This window comes from Haliaeetus albicilla, chromosome 24 (assembly GCF_947461875.1).
Source record: "Haliaeetus albicilla chromosome 24, bHalAlb1.1, whole genome shotgun sequence".
In the NCBI taxonomy this organism is placed as follows: domain Eukaryota; kingdom Metazoa; phylum Chordata; class Aves; order Accipitriformes; family Accipitridae; genus Haliaeetus; species Haliaeetus albicilla.
This window is the reverse complement of record NC_091506.1, coordinates 13,594,185-13,614,504: the sequence shown is the minus strand read 5'-3', so window position 1 is coordinate 13,614,504 and position 20,320 is coordinate 13,594,185. Positions and strand designations below refer to the sequence as shown.

General features: G+C 39.4%; 1 protein-coding gene across 1 annotated transcript in view; it reads right to left on the bottom strand.

Annotated features, from left to right (window-relative positions):
• The window catches only part of EEFSEC (eukaryotic elongation factor, selenocysteine-tRNA specific), a 129,088-nt gene extending 112,828 nt beyond the window's left edge, over positions 1–16,260 (bottom strand). Inside the window, exon 1 of the mRNA XM_069812183.1 lies at positions 15,931–16,260. Within this exon, the coding sequence (XP_069668284.1) occupies positions 15,931–16,216 (286 nt within the window). The 5' untranslated portion in view covers positions 16,217–16,260. The remainder of the gene's footprint in view (positions 1–15,930) is intronic.
• Between the last annotated feature and the right edge of the window lie 4,060 nt (positions 16,261–20,320).

The following is a 20,320-nucleotide window of genomic DNA, read 5'->3' as shown; positions in this document are numbered from 1 at the left end:
TTTTAAATGCTTTGAATTATTTACTTTATTATTTAAAAAAAGATACTCCTGTGAACAAAGCTGTGCAGCCAACTAAGGAGCAAAATATAGAACTGTTCTGAGTTTGTACTGAATTGGACCTTAATCCTGCAAACTCCCTTACAGAGAACTCCTATGAGGCCGCATGGATGCGGATCACCTAACTGGGCTCCAAAATGTTACTTCTACAAAGCCACAAGCTTGCACAGCACTTCACAGATAAACATGAAACAAAGCCCCGGCTTTACAAAGCTCACAGGCTAAGTTTAGACCAGTTGCTCCTTAGAACAATGAAAACATTTTAATCTTGGACACAGACAGGTTATTTTATTGCTTCAAGTTTTATACTTAGAAAAGTATAGATCTTGTGAGGTGAACATGCAGAAACCATCAACACGCAAAAACAGTCCTTTTATCTCTAAACCCCCTCATAATTAAAAAAGTTTTCTATTAGGTATTTTGAAGAATCTCAAAAGGTGAAGTTGTTCAACACAACCCTGCACAGTAATTTCACAATACAGCTCAAACATTATATAAACCTAAACATGCTTAGATTTTCATAGATATTTCAGAATAATTCAGAGCAAGTCCTCCAGCATTTTCTCTAGGATGAATGAACAACTGAATAAAATACAAGTGTTGACTCAAAGGCACAGGCATTTTACAAGTAGTAGTGGCAGTTTGTGTAAACTAAGTTTGTAAGCAATAACATCTGCTGGTTAAGTAAATCATCACTCAAGATCAAAACCTTCATCAAGACCAGAACTGTGCTTCTGTGACCAAGAAGGGTCATCAGAAGAAAAAGTACAACAGGTCTCCCAGCTCTGCATCCCACGCTTACCCTCCTATGTTTCATTTGGTAATTAAGAACCACTTCTCTCCTAAAATCTAAATTTTCAAGCTAAAACAGAGGCTGACAACATCCCCAGGGAAGTGGGAAGAAAGCCTACAGAAAACAAAGTCTGCTCAGAATACACACTGCTCTGCCAAGCTCATGTGACCAGCTCTCAGGAATGCTGGCACTGCTCAAGTTATTCAGTGGAAATACACAAACAGACTAAGAAACCCAGATAAACAAGAAAATAATATGGACTGCAAAGCAGTAATGCTTCTAGTCCAAAGTTCGCTGTACCTGTAAATTTGCATTTCACTGTTTAAAAATGGAACAACGTAACCAGCACATTTCAAGAGACCACTAGTCACAGCAAAAATTAAAAGAGCAGCAGCTATAGGCACCAAGCCATCACTATCTAGCTTGAATGGGATTTTAGAAATGAAGTGCCTAGAAATCCATCAAAACCATCCACACTTGCTAATCTAACCTCCGTGATACAATTTCTCAGGTGACTAAGAGAAGAAATTCCTAAGCAAGAAAACAAAACAGTATCAGAAGTATATCAAGAATATCTAAAGATTACACACTCTCCTCTTCACAGAAACCCATTCTTAGATGCTTTTGCCTTGTACAAGTTTTTTTTATATTCTTAACTATTGCTTTTCACATTTTATTAAGTCTTGTTTGCAATTCACATCTTCTAGGCTCAGAGAGAACAACACATTCTAAATTAAACTTTCTGACAGCAAGAACTAGAATTACAGAAAAAGGGATGGAAAAATCAGAATGAGAATTTAATTTCAAATGAACTTAAGTAAATATGCTTCATTTGTTACCTAGCCACTTCAGTCTTCACATCAAACAATGGAATCATATAATAATAAAGAAAGAGAGGTACAAAGTAACTGTATTAAGTATATTCTTACTGACAATTTAGTACAGACTTAAATTTTGTTAGAAGAGTTCATTAAAGTACTTCCAATAAATTATTCTTATTGATTATGTTTAAATTGTCACAGTTAAACTGCTTTTGAGGATAAAATTATCTTGCCATTTTGTAAAAAAATATAACATTGAAATAAAGTGTATGAAGAGGAAAAAAGGTAAGTAACATAGGTACAGAAAATGAAATAGTCTTTAATGACTGGTCTATATGAAAGTAGAAAAAATTAGATAAAAATCACATAGATGGATATTTTTTTCCTCCCTTAATAAAGTAATAGTAGCATCCGTTTACATGATTTTTATCTCTAGAATGCCCTGTCAAGCAAGGTACACATTGGGGGTGAGGAGGAGACCTGACAGACCACAAAGGGAAATTTTTTATTGTTTTTCAATTTGCTTATTTGTAGTCACCATGTTTTAAACATGCATAATGTTCTCTGTTACTCAGAAAAATAAGAGTTAAGTGTACGATGAGAAGCTTTGCCTCTCTCAAAGAGCTAGATTCTGTTGGTCCAAGGAAAATTAAATCACAACATATCAGAGCATACAAGTTTTAGGAAGGGCTTTACCAGCAAAATGAAAACTTTTAAGTTTTCAGTACCAAGAGATAGCACCAACAATCTATTCTCTCTGCAGCAGCACTGTGCAGGCAAAGAAGCCTATTTCAGTTCTGTTAATAAACTAAAACTCAAGCTTGTCTACTGTTGAATCTGGAAGCAAACCAAATACATAATTTTAAAACATACAAACAAAAACCATGAAACAAATAGAAGTGAAGCAAAGGCGTGTTATCTGCAACCCTACTCCCCCTGCCACAAACCACTCTACCTCACACTCCACCAGTGCCCACCTAATTTAATCCTATCCAGCTATGACAGAAAACAAACTAGGGCAGCTTTTAACAGTACTGAGATGCTTTTTTCTTCTCCTCCCTCTTACTCGTACAGGAAAGGACAACATAAGTATCAAGAAATTGCTCTTCAACCCCATCTTCTACTGCATTGTCCCCCTTTTCCTTCTTCCCCCACTCCCCTTAAGGAAAAAAAATAACAATCTTTTAATTAATTTCTGGAACTGCCAACTTATGAACATGGAGAAAAATCCATTCCAACTACAAGTTTCAAAGATCAGCCTGCTACACTGCTCATTCCCTTGCCATGAACAACTGATGTCCACCAGACAAAGACGAAGCCCAGAAATGGACTTCAGAACAGAATTGCTGAAAGTTCTAAGGGGGGGGGGGAGCTCGTATTTTCCACTTTTCTTCAAAAAAATCAGGTAAAATTATCAGATTATCATTAAAAACAACGCCAAGGCTATAAACCCCTCTCCACTCCTTTCTTGTGTGTTCTTACATGGCAAGCAAAAAAAACATCTGCTGAAATTGCCAGGCATCAGCCAAATTCAATAAACCAACACTATCTCTAACTGTAAATGCATCACTAAGATAAACGAATGCATAATTGAAGAGTACTAATCACTGCTTAATGAAAAGCTGGAATCACTAAGAAAGAATACAGCCTTGGTGATTAAAGCTCTTTTTTTTTTTTTAGTTGCTCAGAGCTAACAGAAGGAGAGAGAGAGATTACAACTCAGGCATTTAAAATATTTTGCAATGATCACTACCACTTCGCAGCAAACCATATTTTCCAGAATGTATTTAATTTTAAAAAACTAGCTTGATAGGCTATTTTGCTGACCTACTACAAAGTCACGTCTGCCACCTATAAGCTAGTGCCCAAGCATCCTGTATTTCAATCATGACTGTCAACCACACAACACGCTGCTTCTTATGGAAAGTTCTGATAAATGTACTGTTTCAGCTGAGCTGATCTTGGCTGCTTTTATTGTGTCTATACTGTACTATGCTTCTGACCCCTAAATTAATTATTTTTTGGTTTTTTTAGGGAACATCAGACCCCAGGTTAGCATCCTCTTTGCGGAAACACATTTCTCATTCACAGAACTTATTTATTCCACTTCTGAACAAACAGTGCATAAAAGGGAACTTACACAGGCTGGGACAAAAGTACAAATCTTTCATGGAAAGTGTAACAGCTTCCAAACAGAGTTACAACATCCTCAAAATACATGCATTTTGATGATTTCATCCAGGTGAACTACTTTGTTCCAACTGCTCCTATATGAGCCTATAAGTTACTGCAAAAACTTTTAAAACAGTATGCATAAGCTTTGAAAGGATACTGTCAACTAATTTAAATTTCACATTAGTTAATTCTGTTTTTACCTAGGATTGACTCAATGATTTGCAAAAAATACCAAAAAAATATCCATAAACCTGACATCATTTTACATGTGGTCTACAGTTTTCTTAGCTACAGTCTACCATTTTCTTAATGGGACAAAAATAAAGATCTTTAAAATTCAAGGGGAAAAGAAACAGGTACAGCAACCAAAATAACTTTCAACCACTGCATCAATTTGACTTTTTTGTTTGTTTGTTTAGAAACAGTGTTCTTTTAAAAGAAGTTAAGGACTCGCTGGTTTCTTGGTGCAGGGTGGGTAATGGATAGAACGGCTTGCGTTTGAAAAAAAAAGTTAAATTTATCTTCACATTTGATTTGTTTGGCTTTAAATTACAAGAAAGAAAACATTAAACCCCTCAAAAGCAGTGCTGGCTATTACTAGAATAATCAATTATTTCATACAGGAAATAAAGCTTCAAAACAAAAACACATTTAGGGACACATAGTGAAAAAACACCCAAACACCTACCCCCACACAATTTGTTAGTGAATACAGTTCCATAATGAAAACACATCTGGAGATGAACTTTCTGTAAAGACTGGATTTTCAACCACTGGTTTGGGTTTGTTTGGTTGGTTTTTTTTAAGAATTTAGCTTAAGTTCAAAACTCTTTCCTTCCCTTAACCAAAAGAATATTTTCTCCATGCAAAGTTTGGTACAGTTCAATTTAATCAAATATACATTTTTTTTAATATTGCTCCTAGATGCACTACACAGCACCATAGACAAGTGAATCTCCTTCCACAAGATATTCCAGTTAAATAGCAATTTTGGACAGAAAAAGCTAGTGTTACTGGATATCATAATACACACCAGAGAGAGTAAAGGGAGAGCTCAATTACAAACACATGGGTAAACATCACCAGCCACCACAACTTTATCACAGCACTCAAAACAATGGGAGAATCTCAGTTGTTAGTCAGGTGAAAAGTCTACTCGGGGAAAGAAATACACATTGGTCCCTACCACAGGGTGAAAACCTATCACACAGCAAGCAAATTAGAAGAACAAAACTATTTCTTTTAACAACTTCCTTAGGGATGCCCGACTTGTGACTTTTGAACATTTAGCAATACTGTTATTACGCCATACACAAAGATAACTATTATCAACAATTATTTCAAGCTTTTTATTATGGATTTTATTTATATGTAAACACATGCATAAAATTTTGGTGTAAAAACTTGCTTTTCAGGCTTTAAGGTATTTTAAAATGACACATATTATCATATTATCTGAATCTATAATATTGCCAGACAGCAGCCAAAGTTTCAGTGTTATATGCCCAAAGCTGGTCCCTTAGGTGAACAGCACTGTTGACACTTGGGATTTTTTTGTTGTACTTTTCAATACTTTGAACTGAGTGCTCATTGTCTCACTGATATCATGGAAAGATTCCGATGCTGAGTGCTTTTAAGAATGATGATGTTTGGGGGTTTCTTTAGTCTCTAAATGCAGCCTAGACACTTAAAATTAAGTACTATTTGAACCATTTTTCTTATTCTCTGATTAAACGCCTCTTGGTCAGTTCTTCCAACATCTTTAAATGATGGTTCATAAATTAGAACAAGCTCCAAAAATTTTGTACTTAACACACAGTACATGATCTTTTCATAAATCTTCAAAGAAGTTAGGGGAGAGTATGGTTCCAAAGCTGCATACATATAGAACTGCACAATAAAGTCAGTAATATAAAATACTTACCTGAATTTTTCCACCACACAGCAACACTGATGCACATGCATATCCTAATTTTGTAGACTTGGGCAAGCTACCTCTGTAAAATTGTGCGCAATTTTTTCATATCCACATTCAGACACACTTACATTCAGGTCCTCCACAACCAGCACTACCATACTGGTGTTATCATTCAAGCTGCTGAACACCTTCAGTAAACACTGAAGCATGAGTAAGGGTTAACAGCAGCACTTGCTGACAAGTCCTAAGCCCTTTGCAATATGGGGAAGACACAAGTCCAGCATTATTTCATGGCTGCACTAAGTTAGGAGCTTGCCCTTGAAACAGATCATTCACAGAAGCCTACCTCAACCCACATTTACTATTTCCCCTTCTCTCCTATTCCAACAGATGACCAAAACACACGAGCTGCTACCACTCTCCTCATTGAGAGGTAGTAATCATCTGACAGTGGATGACTGCCGAACGAGAGCAGCACAAACCCCACAGAGGACTGAGACATGCCACTATTACTTTACATATATACTTTGAGCCACACTTTAAATCACTTCACATACTAGAATATCAGCATGGATAACCACTGCCAGAACATGACACAGAATCCCCTGAAGTCAACCACAGGTTCAGGTAATCATGACCTCCCTTTTTACAACATAAATGCATAATTTCCGCACCCCTCTTTGATGAAGGGACCACAGACTTAAAAAGAGGAAACAATTACAGTCATTAGAATTTCACCCAAGCATGAGATTTAATCTCAGGCCATGGTCTTGCCAATGGCTGTGGGGGTCTCAATGGAGACAAAATTGCTCTGTGGGAGAAAAAAATGCCTCGATGATGACATTAGTCAGCAAGAGAGACTGAGCTTTGTCTTCCATCCAACAGCACAGTTAAATACAAGGAAACCATTTTCCCTCCCCCTCTTCTTGATCCTAAAAAAGAAAACTACAATAATTTTGCTTCTTTCTCCGAAATGCAGTTTTTGCATGCTTTGGAAACTTTCTTCTCCAAAGCAATACTGCTGGAAGGGAAGTCTTTAATATAAGAAAAGTAGATTTAAACATGAATAAACATTTATGACAAAAAGACATTTCCCCTTGCCTATCCTGGTTAATAGAATTGCACAGTTCTATCAACAACTCTCAAACACTTCTATAGCTTTTCCTTACCCAACAGGTTCTCAAAGACCATTTCAAATTTTACATATACAGGAATCATCTCTAAAACATGCTCACCTGCTCTACAATACATTTGAAGGAAATATAAGACCAGTAAAACTTTGCCAAACAAGTCAAGGTTCCACAATTAAAAAGAGCACCTGAGATCTGAGAGTACCAGCTACTCTTATATGCCAACCATATGTTGCATCCCAAATAGGACACAAAATAAAGGAAAACTTTGGCACAGAAGACAAGAAAGTGCTACAGTGGATTCAATTAAATACACTTTTCTGGCACTGCAGAAAAAGCAGATCTGCAGTGGACAACACAATATTCATGATCCTTCTATGGCATGAAGTAAAATAAAGTAAGAAGTTTTTAAACAAAACCATAAACCCAAATGACTCATCTCTTCTCTAGAACCTGAGTGGCCTGGATTCTTACTCACGTCAACTTTTCCTATAAATCTCAAAATTCAAACTTTACTACCCCTTATCATCCTTTAGCCCCACAATGCTCCTGAATACAATTTATTAATTTTTGTTTAAGCTATCCTCTCTATTCCATTTCCTTTTCTTCCACTATTCAGCAACTCATTCTCCTGTTACATTCAACATATATATATATATATATTCGTTTGTCTGGTTGCAACCACCCTTAGTGCTGGTAATGCTGATAATTACAATCTAATGTAGAATTAATCAGCTTAAGTTTGAAACAGAGATTGTAATTCAAATTGGAAGCCAACACTAACCATTTCATGTTCACTCGAAGAGATTAGATAGGCTGTGCAAGAACATTTTGGTAGAATAACTGATAAGGAGATGGGAAATAAGAATTATTGGTATTTACTTAGCCTGAAATGCTTTTTGGAAGTAAACAGTTTAAAGGAAGCACTTCAGAATGGCTATTAAATCTGAATTTTACAGATAGCACAGAGAATATTTTCTCACAGAATGCACTGTATCTTTGCAATCATAGCTATCATACGAGCTGTTCAAGTCTTTCTTTGCGGGAGCTCTCACTCAATTTTGCTCCGTTATGAGTTGTGACCCACAGAACACAATGCATTCAAGAATCCAGCTGGAAGTTACCACCACAGAACATCTGTCCTTGCTTTTCAGCTTGCCAGGCCAAACTTAGGGTTCCCAGACAGCAAACAACTAGCTGCCACACAGAGAAACAACCTTTTATTCCACTTAACGGACTTTAACAATGACAATGTGGGGGTTTGGTTTGCTTGCTTAGCTAGAAGATGTCGCATGTCTGCTTTACAATTGTAACCTAGATTTTTCCATCTGCATTTTGTTTTTCTAGGGGTTTTGATAAACATTACCTTACAACAGTCATCCAAGAACATACATTATTACTTCTAGTACAAACAAAAAAACCAGAGAAACATATTAAGGAAGCTAAGTTCATGGCTCCATCAAGCTAAACTAGCTATTAGAAGTGGGTTCTATACAAAAGCAATGTATCATTCAACTTATATCCAGCATCTACTAATTGAAGACAACTTCTAAATCAAGCTGTAGAACAAATACAGTAGAACCTTATTAAGCCAGTTTGTTGATTAGTAGACCGCTGAATTGCTAAATTGCACTATTTAGTAAGCAAACATATCCATCATCAGTAAAAATATTACTTCAAAAAATGTGCTTTAAATTTATTTTGACAAGGGTAATTTTAACTATAAACATGCTTCATATTTTACAGCAATTTGTTCTAGATTTTATGCGGGTTTTTATAAGACTTCACTACATCAACTGATATTTAAAAACATCTAAAAATGGATTAATAAAGCTTGACCACTCTCCCAAACAGCTTACAAAACAATTTCAAGCAAGGAGAAACGTGAAGCAAAAGTGAAATGAAAGGGCACGTGGTTATTTGATGAATGCTTGCACACAGTATGATGGAACAAAGAAATTCTGTTTTTAAATCAATAGAAAGAATGATCAAACAGACTTAGTACCATTTCAGTGCTTGGTTATTATGTTTTCCTGAGAAGCTGTCAGGTTTTTTGTCAAATAATGAAGTGTGAATTAGCAGTTTTGTTGTATCCAAACAAGTATGCAAACAACCACTCAAAAGCTTTGTAGAAAAATTGTCCTATATTAGCAAGAGACAATTTAACGTTCAAACAAGGTTCAGTAAAGCCATTCTTGTTTAACAATCTACATTTAAGATTGAGAATTCAATTATAAATCACATCTTCAGAACGAGATATGCACTATTTTTTTTTTTTTTTAACTGAACACAGGAAACAGTACATTTCTGACAGGATCCTAACAAGAAGTAGAAGAGAATGTGATTATTCACTATAACTTTTAAGATGAGAAGACAATGGCTCTCTTGCTCCCTTTTAAACTTTTCAACCATGAAAGGAAAGGGAGACTCTTCCTGCTTTGCTCTCTCATATTACTTAAAAGTTGATGTATAGTTTAGGAGCTTGTTGAACCTGTGTAACTTTAATAGGGAAATGGGCTTCAAGTCAAAAAAGCACAAGAGGGCATAGAATAGAAATAGTAGCAACCAAGTAGACTAGTCTCACTGTCACATCACTCAAAAAGCAATAATACACACAGAAATGAGAAGTGATACATAATAAATGGAAAGTTAGAACCATTAAAGTTATGATACAGATTGCTAAAAATTCCACATGAAGACCACTATTTTAAAAGTACCCTGATACACACAGAGAAAACAAGTTTCATTCTACTCAACTACTTTTGTTCGGTTATTAAATGATATGGGGTAACGGGGAAAGAAATAAAAGAATTAAGTACACTAAATTCCATGGTTTCCACATCGCCAATTACTTTACAGGTTAAACTAGATAAACTTTCCATAAATGTAAAATTAAAAAAACAGCCCTTGCTATGTGGATGAAGAGTCATATCACTCATGTGCAACTTCAGTGAAAACCAGTTGTTTTGTCTCACCTGTGCTACCTGCATCTCACATAATGCATAAGACAACACCCAATATGTTTTTATTGCTTAAGGTATACAAAACACTGTCCAAATTGTAGATGAAATAAGACTAACCTTCCTTAAAACACAGAGGATATTTTCTTTAGCAATGGGAAATTAAGCCACAGTTGCATTCCAAATCTTCTACTTAATTCTGTTTTGATTCAAAGTAAGGTCACTGCATCCACTCTGACCTGTTACCCTATGTACTTATCATTAAGATCCTGCATTGTAAGCAAATACTGCCCTCTTGTGCACTGTAATATCCACTAGACAAAGTTGCACTTTGGGGGTTGGGGAGAGGGGAGATTTTAGAGCAGCGGTATTTTTATACCAGCTGCCTTTTCTTTATGCATAGGTCCTTAATTTAAAAAGTGGCTTTCATTTAAAGTGTCAAAAATACTCCTTTAATTTGTCAGACACCTATCAGGCACCAGCCAAATTCCTTAAATTAAAAAAAAAAAAGACACTGTTTCAATTTCAAGAGAAAAAGTGTTTTCATTTACAGAAATAAAGTTTATTTATTTGCATTTTTAATACAAAGCAATGTCAGCAATTTACAAGCACCGTGAACCCAACGAGTTTAACAGGGTTTAGAAAACATTCACATTAGTGCTAGTTGAACTCTCTTGGCCCACAAGTACTTCCACAACATCAACCACTACTTCAAGGCTTGTGAATATGAATTACACGAGTTGTATTTTAATATTTTTTCACCAGAACAAGGTTCATTATTATGTTATTCTCACTTCAAGCTAGCAGCCAAAGTCCTCAAGACTCTCCAGTGACTTCTCTCTGACCAGAACAGTATCCACTGAGCAACACAAGGCACTCTTTCCTCCAGAGAACAGGTCTCCCTTCAACATATGTACTCAACAGCAAGAGGCCTCCGCATAAATTTAAGTCATCCATATATACACTCTACAACTATAAAACTCTACTTGTTTTTTCTATTCTGGATGAGTGAACAAGAACTGTATCTTCACAAAGGTGTCAACAAGCAAAAGCTGACACTGACAGAAGCGTGTTGACACTGACAGAAGTGTCTTTTCATCACAGCAATGCAAAGGTAACCCAGAGTTTACAAATCCTCTCAAAAGCTTACAACAAACTCAGCAAAACGCCTAACTGTGATAAAAATACTTTTTGTGTGTGTGCTATGTTAATGTTACAAATAATCTGCATCTGATCAAATTTGAATGCTGGTAGCAAGACCACATTTCCCTTGATCTCCCAAGACTGTTTTCATTGTACTCATTTGCATCAGCAAGACATGCTTTTGCTATGCTCATTTCCCCCTCCCCAAGCTCCTGTGCAAGTTCAAAAGTCTTGGCCCCTCCAATGTAGCAGGTATGAATTAATACCCTTCCTTAACAGAACACAGCAGCAAAGTGGAAACAGACACTGGCAAGGCAGTTTTCTTTGAAAGGAACTGCAGGGACAAATGGTGACAATGAAGCTCTAGTTATAAAGTAAAAAGGTCGAAGGTTCAGACAGGCATAAGGATTACAAAACTACAAGTTTGTCAGAATTCCCCCCTGCCCCAGTTTAGACAACCGGGGTCAAGCAGTAGCTCTCCAATTAAAACCCTATAAGGCTACTCTGTCCTTTGAACTTCATAGAGAAAAAAGACAACTTTTTTTTAGAAGTTCTTTTGAGGACCCATCTCAAAATCAAACAGATAAAGGGCATCTGACAACAGCTCACATAAAACAAACGCTGCAGTATCCCTTCACTGTGTGCATGTCGGGGGGGGGGGGGGAGCTAAGATGAGGTAATCATGTTCTTCTGTATTAGTGTGCTGACCCTTTGTAGGGCATGAAATTAACCATCAGCAAGTAAAAAATCTGCTGCTGGTTAAACTACTTTGCTACGCAAAGTGGTCTTAAAATGAAATATGGGGATTGAATTTCTTCTGGCAGATTAACTCATATAACCTCTCTGCAGGCATCCCTTACTGCTGAACTCATTTGAGAAACTGTTCCAGATCCTACTGGATGCATAGGTCTGCAACAAACAAATGTAAAAGCAACTCCTATTTTACTTTGATGACATTAACATCAGCTTTGTGGAAGATCACAGCACCAAAAGTTAACAAAAGAACAGAAGCTTAAAAAAAAAAACAACAAAAAACAACACAGGACTGTGACAGAAACTACCCCATCTCAGTGTGAAATTTTAACAAAACACCGCTCCATCTCTATAGCAATAGAACCAAGCAGTAATGATAAAAACAGCAGTATTGCATTTTGCAGTCATTCATTCAGTGCAGAAAGCAAGCATAAGGCTGCTATGTGGGGGCTTCTCACTGCTTCTGACAAGCTAAAGAATTGAACCTTAAAATTCAGTTACTCAGGTTTGTTTTCTGTTTAGCAAGTCAACTATGTATGGCTGCAAGTACAGTATTTGTTGCGTTGCTTGATACATGATAGACAGAAAAGGTCCTGCTAGAGCACAGGAAAAATCTCGAATTATTGTAAAACAGACTTCTGTTTCGCTGATCAAAAGAATAAGACAAAAAGAAATACATGACACAGTCCAAGCCATACAGCTATCCACAATAACTTAATACCTTCCTGCCACATCAGACACACAAGAGTCTGCTGTTGAAGAATAAACCAGGATGTTTTAAATACAAGTGAAAGCCATGATGTACTAAGTCAAGTGCCTATCATTTATTACATTCTAACCTTGACTATCACCTTCCAGCTACAACTTTAAGAAAGCATCTTGGGTGGAACTGTCTGCAACATTTCCATTTCTCAGCATGCAGGTAAAAAAAAAAATCTTTTGATTTAACATTTGATATGTTTTGTTTTCAAGGACAAGCTTTGCAAGAAAGATGTAACCACACAGAATGAAATATGACTTCCATTTTCCATTCCATTTGGTTACTGCTGAAATATTCTGCATTCATTTAATCCTAAGGTATTGTCTCTAAATAAGCATCTTGTGAGTGACTATGAGAAGTATTTGCAAGGTCAAGCACTACCTGGTATAGCATGACAAAAATGCAATACTAGATTCAGCCATGAAAAAATCCACTTCCAGAATTAGCTAGATACAGAAATATGTTAAAGAATGGAAAATAGTATCATTTAATCTGTAAGCAGATTTATCAGCTTTGTACAGCAAAGGAGTTAACCCTTAGAGCACTCTGGGAGCACAGAAAAGATGACAGAGAAGATGGAATTGGACTAGAAGTTAGCCTGGGACATCATTGCTGAGAACAGCACCCTGGAAGAGAAAAGCTGAGATTTAAAAGAAAAACCCAAAACAAAAAAATACTGGCTTCCCTTGTGAAGCCAGTAAGGAATTCCTTGAGCTAGTTGCTTTGTGGGAGACCTGACTGAATAATGCTGGTGCTACCCAGCCACAGCAGACAGCATTTCCGTAAGATGGGGTCACTCAAAGGGGGAGCCAACTAGTTTACACCACCTTCAATTAAAAGAAAAGGGAGCTTCAGACAATAAGAGCATGCAACAACATACTTTCACACCTGTAGCTTCTACTGCAAAAGCTGCATGCACATGACTAACATATGAGAAGGCTACTTCAGAGCCCTCTGGAGTTGTCACTCCACCTTCTGATTACTTGCGTCCAGCTCCCTTTCCCACAGCCTCCTGTCTCTAGCTTTTCTGTAGGTTAACTCACATCTACAGCTATCACAGGACAATTTCAGAAGAGCAGTATTTTAGAGGTGTGAGAAATCTGAGGTGCAGAATAAATGTAGGAAGATAAAGTACTTTGCACTTACATTTTATTTAAAAACCTTATATATAGAAAAAAATCTGTAGTAACAGGGAAATCGCAGATTCCATCAAAAAAGAAAAAAGTAGCAGCATTCCTGGTTGCAAAAAAAACGCTTGGAATGGTGAACCCTGAACACTCATGATTAGGAAGCAGATGAAGACAACTTAAATTTTTAAAGTATCATTATCTGGGTGGCCTGGCTTTCCATTTCTGAAGAGCTGGAAAAGTTGGCAATATTGAAATAGTGACACCTAAACACTGAAGGATGTATCCTGTTACACAAGATATGCTATACATCAGTTTGAGTTTCACCAAACCACACTAAAACTGTAAACACCTAAATAGTCCCACAGGCACAGATCAGGTTTTATCAAGGCTTCACGTTTTAAACCTGGTCATAAAAAAAAAGCATCCACTATCAAGAAGAAAACCAAAATTTCTAACTCTTGAAACCAAGTATTAACACAATACTGCATTTTCTCGACAACTCTTTCTTAATACATAGAATTGCAGTAAGTCACACAATCAAATGTTTTCACTAAGACACATAGTCATGTATAACTGGAACTAAGAGAGTTTGACATGCTTATGTGTCTGATTCGCTACCTCTAAAGAATCATTTTTGCTGGGAAGAAAACTCTATCATGCCATCTGGTCCAGTCCACTGCCCACATTTTTTTTTCTTCTCCCAACATGGCCTATCAATAAGGAAATCTAAATAACTTATTCAACCAATGTGGACAGCTATGACTAAATGCTTTGAAGTTCTTCATAAAAACAACAGGAAGCAACAAGAAGCCTATGTATTAAACAATCGCCCTAGATAAGTGTTAAAGTGATAAAAGAAGCTGTTTTTCCAATTTTTCCCACGTCCTCTTCATGAGAAAGTTTACCCCACTCAGATTAGTTGTTTCTGGCAGAAAGGAGCGTCTAACTACAAGTCACTCTTCAATACATCCAAGAAAAGTTACCGTTTGCCAAAGTAAACTTTGTTCTTTAGAACATAAAGAGGTGCTTGCAATTACTTAAGAATGACAGCTGACTGTAAAGTACAAAAGAAGACCAAAAGACCACAGGTTTCTTCAACTGAGCACACAGCCACTCCTCCCATGCAGCTGTAGAGCACACATTAATGGTACAGACCACTTTACTGCTGTTGAAATCCAGCAATAGATAAATGTTTATTATCCTACCCAAAAGAAATACAAACAATACAATGCAGTTACTGCTAACGCCATTTACAAATACTACATCTGTTCAAAAAGGGGTTAAGCCATACATCCTGAAAAGTAACTTGGTCTGAACCTCAGTCTAGCTGAGAAGAAACATACTGCATTACAAAACTACCACCTAGTTGACACTAAAGAGACACCAGCAGAGGAAATGCATAGGAACTGAACTTTCAGAGGTTCCTGTAGTTGCAGTTTACCAACCTGTGACTATTTTAAACAGCCTGCAGCTGCAACTCCATTATATCCTTAGTCAAGCACCAACCACCTCTTAACTCTTTTCATAAGAGATGGAAGGGGGAGGTGTTATTTCTCATAGAACAAGGTGCACTAATTTAAAATGAGCTCTAATGCAAACCAGATTAACCTTCCGATATCATCTACAAAGACGAGAACGGAAAGTTACTAAAATCCACAAAATTATTTCTAAACGCAAGATTATCATTTTAGAGCTCCCCAGTCTCTCCAAGACAAAAGTTTGGCACGCGCCTGTCCAGCAAGCACGCCACAGCTCTCAACCATAGGGAATATCAAACTCTGACAGCTTTAAGAAAAGAGAAAAGAGAAATTAATACTGCCCTTAAAAACCACAAACACAAGGTCTCCGCACACAATAAAGAAAACTTTCTTTTCAAGTAAGCGTAAGAAAACCGAGCAGGCCTGACCGTCCGAACAATTCACCGATACAGACTGCTTTTCTACGAGTACTGGCGTTTTATTGGAGGGACAATTACGAAGAAGCACAACAGAGTCCGGAGGCCTGCGAAGAACCTGACGCCCCGACTCACGCCTTCCACTCGGCGGGCACGGCCAGGCAGCCGCAGACCGCGGCGCCCCGACTAGCACAAGGGAAGCTCCCAGCACAGACAGGCTCAGGCGGGCAGGGGCAGCCCCGCTCGCCTCACGGCGGGAAGCCGGGACCTCGCCGAGGGCTGAGGCGCCCCGAGGCACCGGGACGGCCCCGCCAGGCGCCCCAGCACCCCGGCGGGGGCCTCTCCGCCACCGGGGCCGGGCAGGGGTGGCCACCGCCGCTCCCCCCCCCCCCTTACCGCCGATGATGGTGCGGATGAGGGAGGCGTGCCCCGGGCAGTCGACCAGCGTGAACTGGAGCTCGCCGGGCCCCGGGCCCAGCTGCGGCGGGAGGGCGGTGCGCAGGCAGGAGAAGCCCAGGTCCAGCGTGATGCCCCGCGCCCGGCTCTGCGGCGCCCGGTCGAAGGCGGCGGTGGAGCCGGTGGTGCTCAGCGCCCGCGCCAGCGCCGTCTTCCCGCTGTCGATGTGGCCCAGGACGCCCACGTTCACGTTGAGGACGCGGGGCGCCGCGGGCCCGGCGGCCATGACGGCGCTGCACCCGGCCGGTCCGTCCCAACAGCGCCCCTGCGGCAACGCGGGCCCCGCCGCCGCCGTTCCGCGTTGCCGCGGCCCGCCGCCTCAGCCCCGGGCGGCGGCAAAACCCGTCGCTGCCCCGCCGGGCTTCCAGTCGGGAGGAACGCGAAGCCTGAGAGAAACGCGGCCTCCATCCCGCGCGTGGGGCAGCTCCACCACGCAGCGCGGGCACCCACCTCCCTCCACACGTTGGGAGCGCGCTAAAATACACGCTAAGCGCATCGCCTCAACGGCGGGCACCCCGAGGGGCGACCCAAAAAGGCGAAAGAGCGGTCAAAGCCATCTTCAGCGCGTCCATGCCAGCAGGGATGAAAACCCCCAAACCCCTGACTCTCCTCTCAGCACCTGCTTGTGGGCATCCTCCACCACCCACACGCTGCCTCTGCCAGGCCCTCTGGCCCAGGCCTCCTCATCTCGGGGAGGCAATTAAAGCAGTTTGCTTTGATGGCCACACACCTAGCAGCTGGTGCCCCCTCCCCAGGTGTGTGCCTGGGGCTCCTCGGGGCCAGGCCTGGCCGAAGGAGGAGGGAGCCAAGAGCACCGGCTGCAGAGAGCCCCTGGGGAAAGGGTTATTGTAACTGCCCCTGCAGCACCGGCACTCTGCTCTCATCTTGCCCACGCTAATTAGGCGCTGTAGGGTGAGTCGCTAATTAGCTCAGCCCGCTCGCTGTCACAGCACACCTTCATTCTGCCTGTAAGGATACCCCCACCCTGGTGCCGCTGGGAAGTTTGATGCCGAGATTTGATTTCAAAGTCACATGGACATCGCAAATTCACATGAAAAAGGCAGGTCAAGATTTGGATCGTTTGCTCTTCTTATGCTTAATCACCAACATCTGGGTTTGCATAATTCATTTTCCTGTAAAATTATGTTTATGTTGCATAGGATGCTTCCTAAAAATCACACCTTTAAGGGTTTAAGAATAATCATGATTATTAACAGTGATTAACAGCTCTCCTGCAAACCAACTGGAAAAAAAAAAAACCAAACACAAACAAACCAAAAAACAACAGGTAGATGAGCATTGGAGAGGCCTGAGAGCATTTGAGATGCTAAAGGCAGGAGCACATTTCACTGGTTCAAGGCTTTACTGATAACCCAGGAGGCACACAGGGCCAAATGCATTACACAATAAAGCTTAACACATGTGCCCTGCATTTTCAGTAGTGACTACTAAGTAGTCCTAAGTACCATTTCAAATTACAACAGCTGTTTACAAGCCAAGAAAGCAATACTGTGTTATGGACCTCCCACAGGTGTCCCAGTAGACTAGACTTGCGCTATATTCTACAGATTTTTTTTTCTTTCAGAACAGTGCTTTTTTGCTCTCCCTATACAGTAATATATATTGCTAATAGTATTTAGCATTCACATCTCAATAACTAACGAATGAGCCAGAAGTATAACATGACTTGCCTAAGGTTATTCTCAGCATCACAGATTTAGGTTTTAGGCTGACTCCAAACTCCAGGCTTTCTCTCACAAAGAAAGTTGCTTCATGTAACAACAGCTTCTATATGAAAGAGTTTGCAGAGCTTTAAAGCTGGGTACAAATTACCCCTCCTTCCCAAACACACAGAAGTCAAGATGACAGAATCAATGACTCAGTGACAGGGGAAGAAAAAAATAGCAGACATTCCTAGCACTCAGTGCTATTTGAGAGACACCTATCTCCCTAAAGGAAAAAAATGAACTCACAAGGAGTACTGCCAATGCACTGAGCCAGCCTGGTTAATCGCCTTCTTGAGCGGAATAGTTCAGTTTGATGGGAGCTCTGTCATGGGAGCCGAATTAAGTATAATGTCACTTTTCAGACCAAGTTCCCAGGCTTCGAATAGTTTCCCGTTAAATCATAAGGCTCACGTACACTTCATTGCCCTGAACGTCTCAGTCTGTTATATCAATATGTACTTGCAAAGTGAAGGGAAAGTACACATCTATTCCCATAAGAAAAGGCCCTACGCAGTTATAATCCACACAGATATCCCTGTATCATATTACCTACCATTTAATTCTTTTTTAGCATTAATTATTAGATGAGTTCAGAAGGAAAAGGTAGAAAAAGGTCTGATTCCAGATTTGCATTCTGAATCCAGAATTGCATTATCCAGCAGTCCTCCCAAAACATCTAAAATACCTGCCACTTTCAACAAGCTTTGTCAAAATATAGAGGTCTAAAAGTTTCTACAACTCTTGCAAAAACTAGCAATGAGGTAGAGGAGATGCCCATTTCAATGGCCCACACAGTGTAAGAAGCTGCAGCAAGAGCTCAGGTGTGACGCATTGTGCTTCAACTGCCAATTTACCAATGAAACAAAGAGCTGCATTTTGCTCAGACAATAACTAGAGGGATACTGGATAGAGCTTATGGGACAAAAAAAAAATTTTTTTTTTTTGGCTAAGGAAGGAAGATAAAAATCCACAGGAAAATGGATTTAATTTCACTGCTCACATAAAAATGGTGGCATTTTTATTTTATAAGCTTACACTCGTAAGTGACCTGCAGGAAAGAGGGGTGTCAGATAGAAATGTGGGTTTGTTCTTATTTTTCTTCCTTTAGACACAGCAAAGACTTGCAACTCTCTAGATAAGGAAGGCAGTTGTCCTTGTGTAGCGGGGTGGGGGGACAACGAGGACACACAAACGCGTAAATTTGCTACAATGTCTACAGTTTTGCTGTTACCACTCAGAACATACCTCTCTGTCTCCAGAATTTTAGAGTCTGTGGATCTGACTTTGCAAGGTAAGTAACACTCTAAGGCACAGCTCTTTGCAAGATCAGGGTGCACATGGTACCTGTGAAATGAATACACTTACATCACTAATATCATGGAGGAGAAGTTTGGTAAACAGAGACATAAGCACTTTTATTCAGTGTTTAGAGAAGTCCATTCTGTTAGTTTACAAAGTTTTAGAATTAATTACAGATTTGGAAATTAAGATATGGCATTTGTTAAGATTCATCACTCCTATTATGAAGAGTAGGAAAAGTCTTTCAGTTTCTTTTGCAGGAAACAGAACAACCCCATACACACAGACCCACACAAGTCTTGATATTACTAAGATGGAGAAGGGAACATGGCAAAATTAAAGAATCCCAGCTTCTCCAGATTTTTCTATATCCCTCATGAAGCAAGCAGTTTATAGCATTTAGCTGTTTTCCTTGTTTTCCCCTTAATACACCATTCCCCTTCCCAGTTGTTCTCTCCTATACCAAATTTCTTCCTTAAAAAGTGTTCGCTTTAATTGCTAAAGTTTATGGACTCATGGGAGAAAGGGCAGGAAGTCAGACTTTTGGGATAGGGTAAAAATGTAAAGGTCATTCACACACTCACACACACATACTCTCTCTCACTCCAAAAATAATACACTATTTGACAGTTTCAGGATTCAGCATGTCCCACTGAAATTTGAAAGCTTATGTGAAACTAGGCCACGTCCTGTAACCTCAAACATTTAGTCTAGGAAAACAGCTCTCAAGTCTCCAGCTCCCACATCGGGTATCGCATGACGTCTGTGCCAAATAGGAGACCTCAAACAGGGGGGCAAAAGAAACGTTGGTAAAATGAGTTGATTAAACCTGGGGAATAACAGTTCAGACTGTTAGTGACAGGTATTATTTTTTCTGGTTAACTGGCTAGTGAAATATTAAATTATACTCAAAGCATCTATAACATGAGATGGGCAGAATAGTGAAACAACCTAGTTATGTTCCATCTGGTGGCACGGACAAAGGAGAAAGATGACTTGTGCTTTGCAATGAGATTATTTTACCCTCCCCCTCTAATGTGTTAATTATTCAAAAATCACAAAAATCATGTTAAAGTTGACATTCAATATTTCCTCATACTGATGCATCATAACTCATCAGACACCAATTATAAAAGATATTTAAGCTATTTAAGTTCAGTTCTAAACCTTCCAGTAGCTCCACTTGTAGTCTGCTCTTTCTGGGGAATAAACAATTAATCCTGTGTGGTCTAAACGATTATTGTTTATTTTCCCTCACCCAAATGTACTCTTCTTCCCCTCTTTAACTGCAATTTCAATACGAT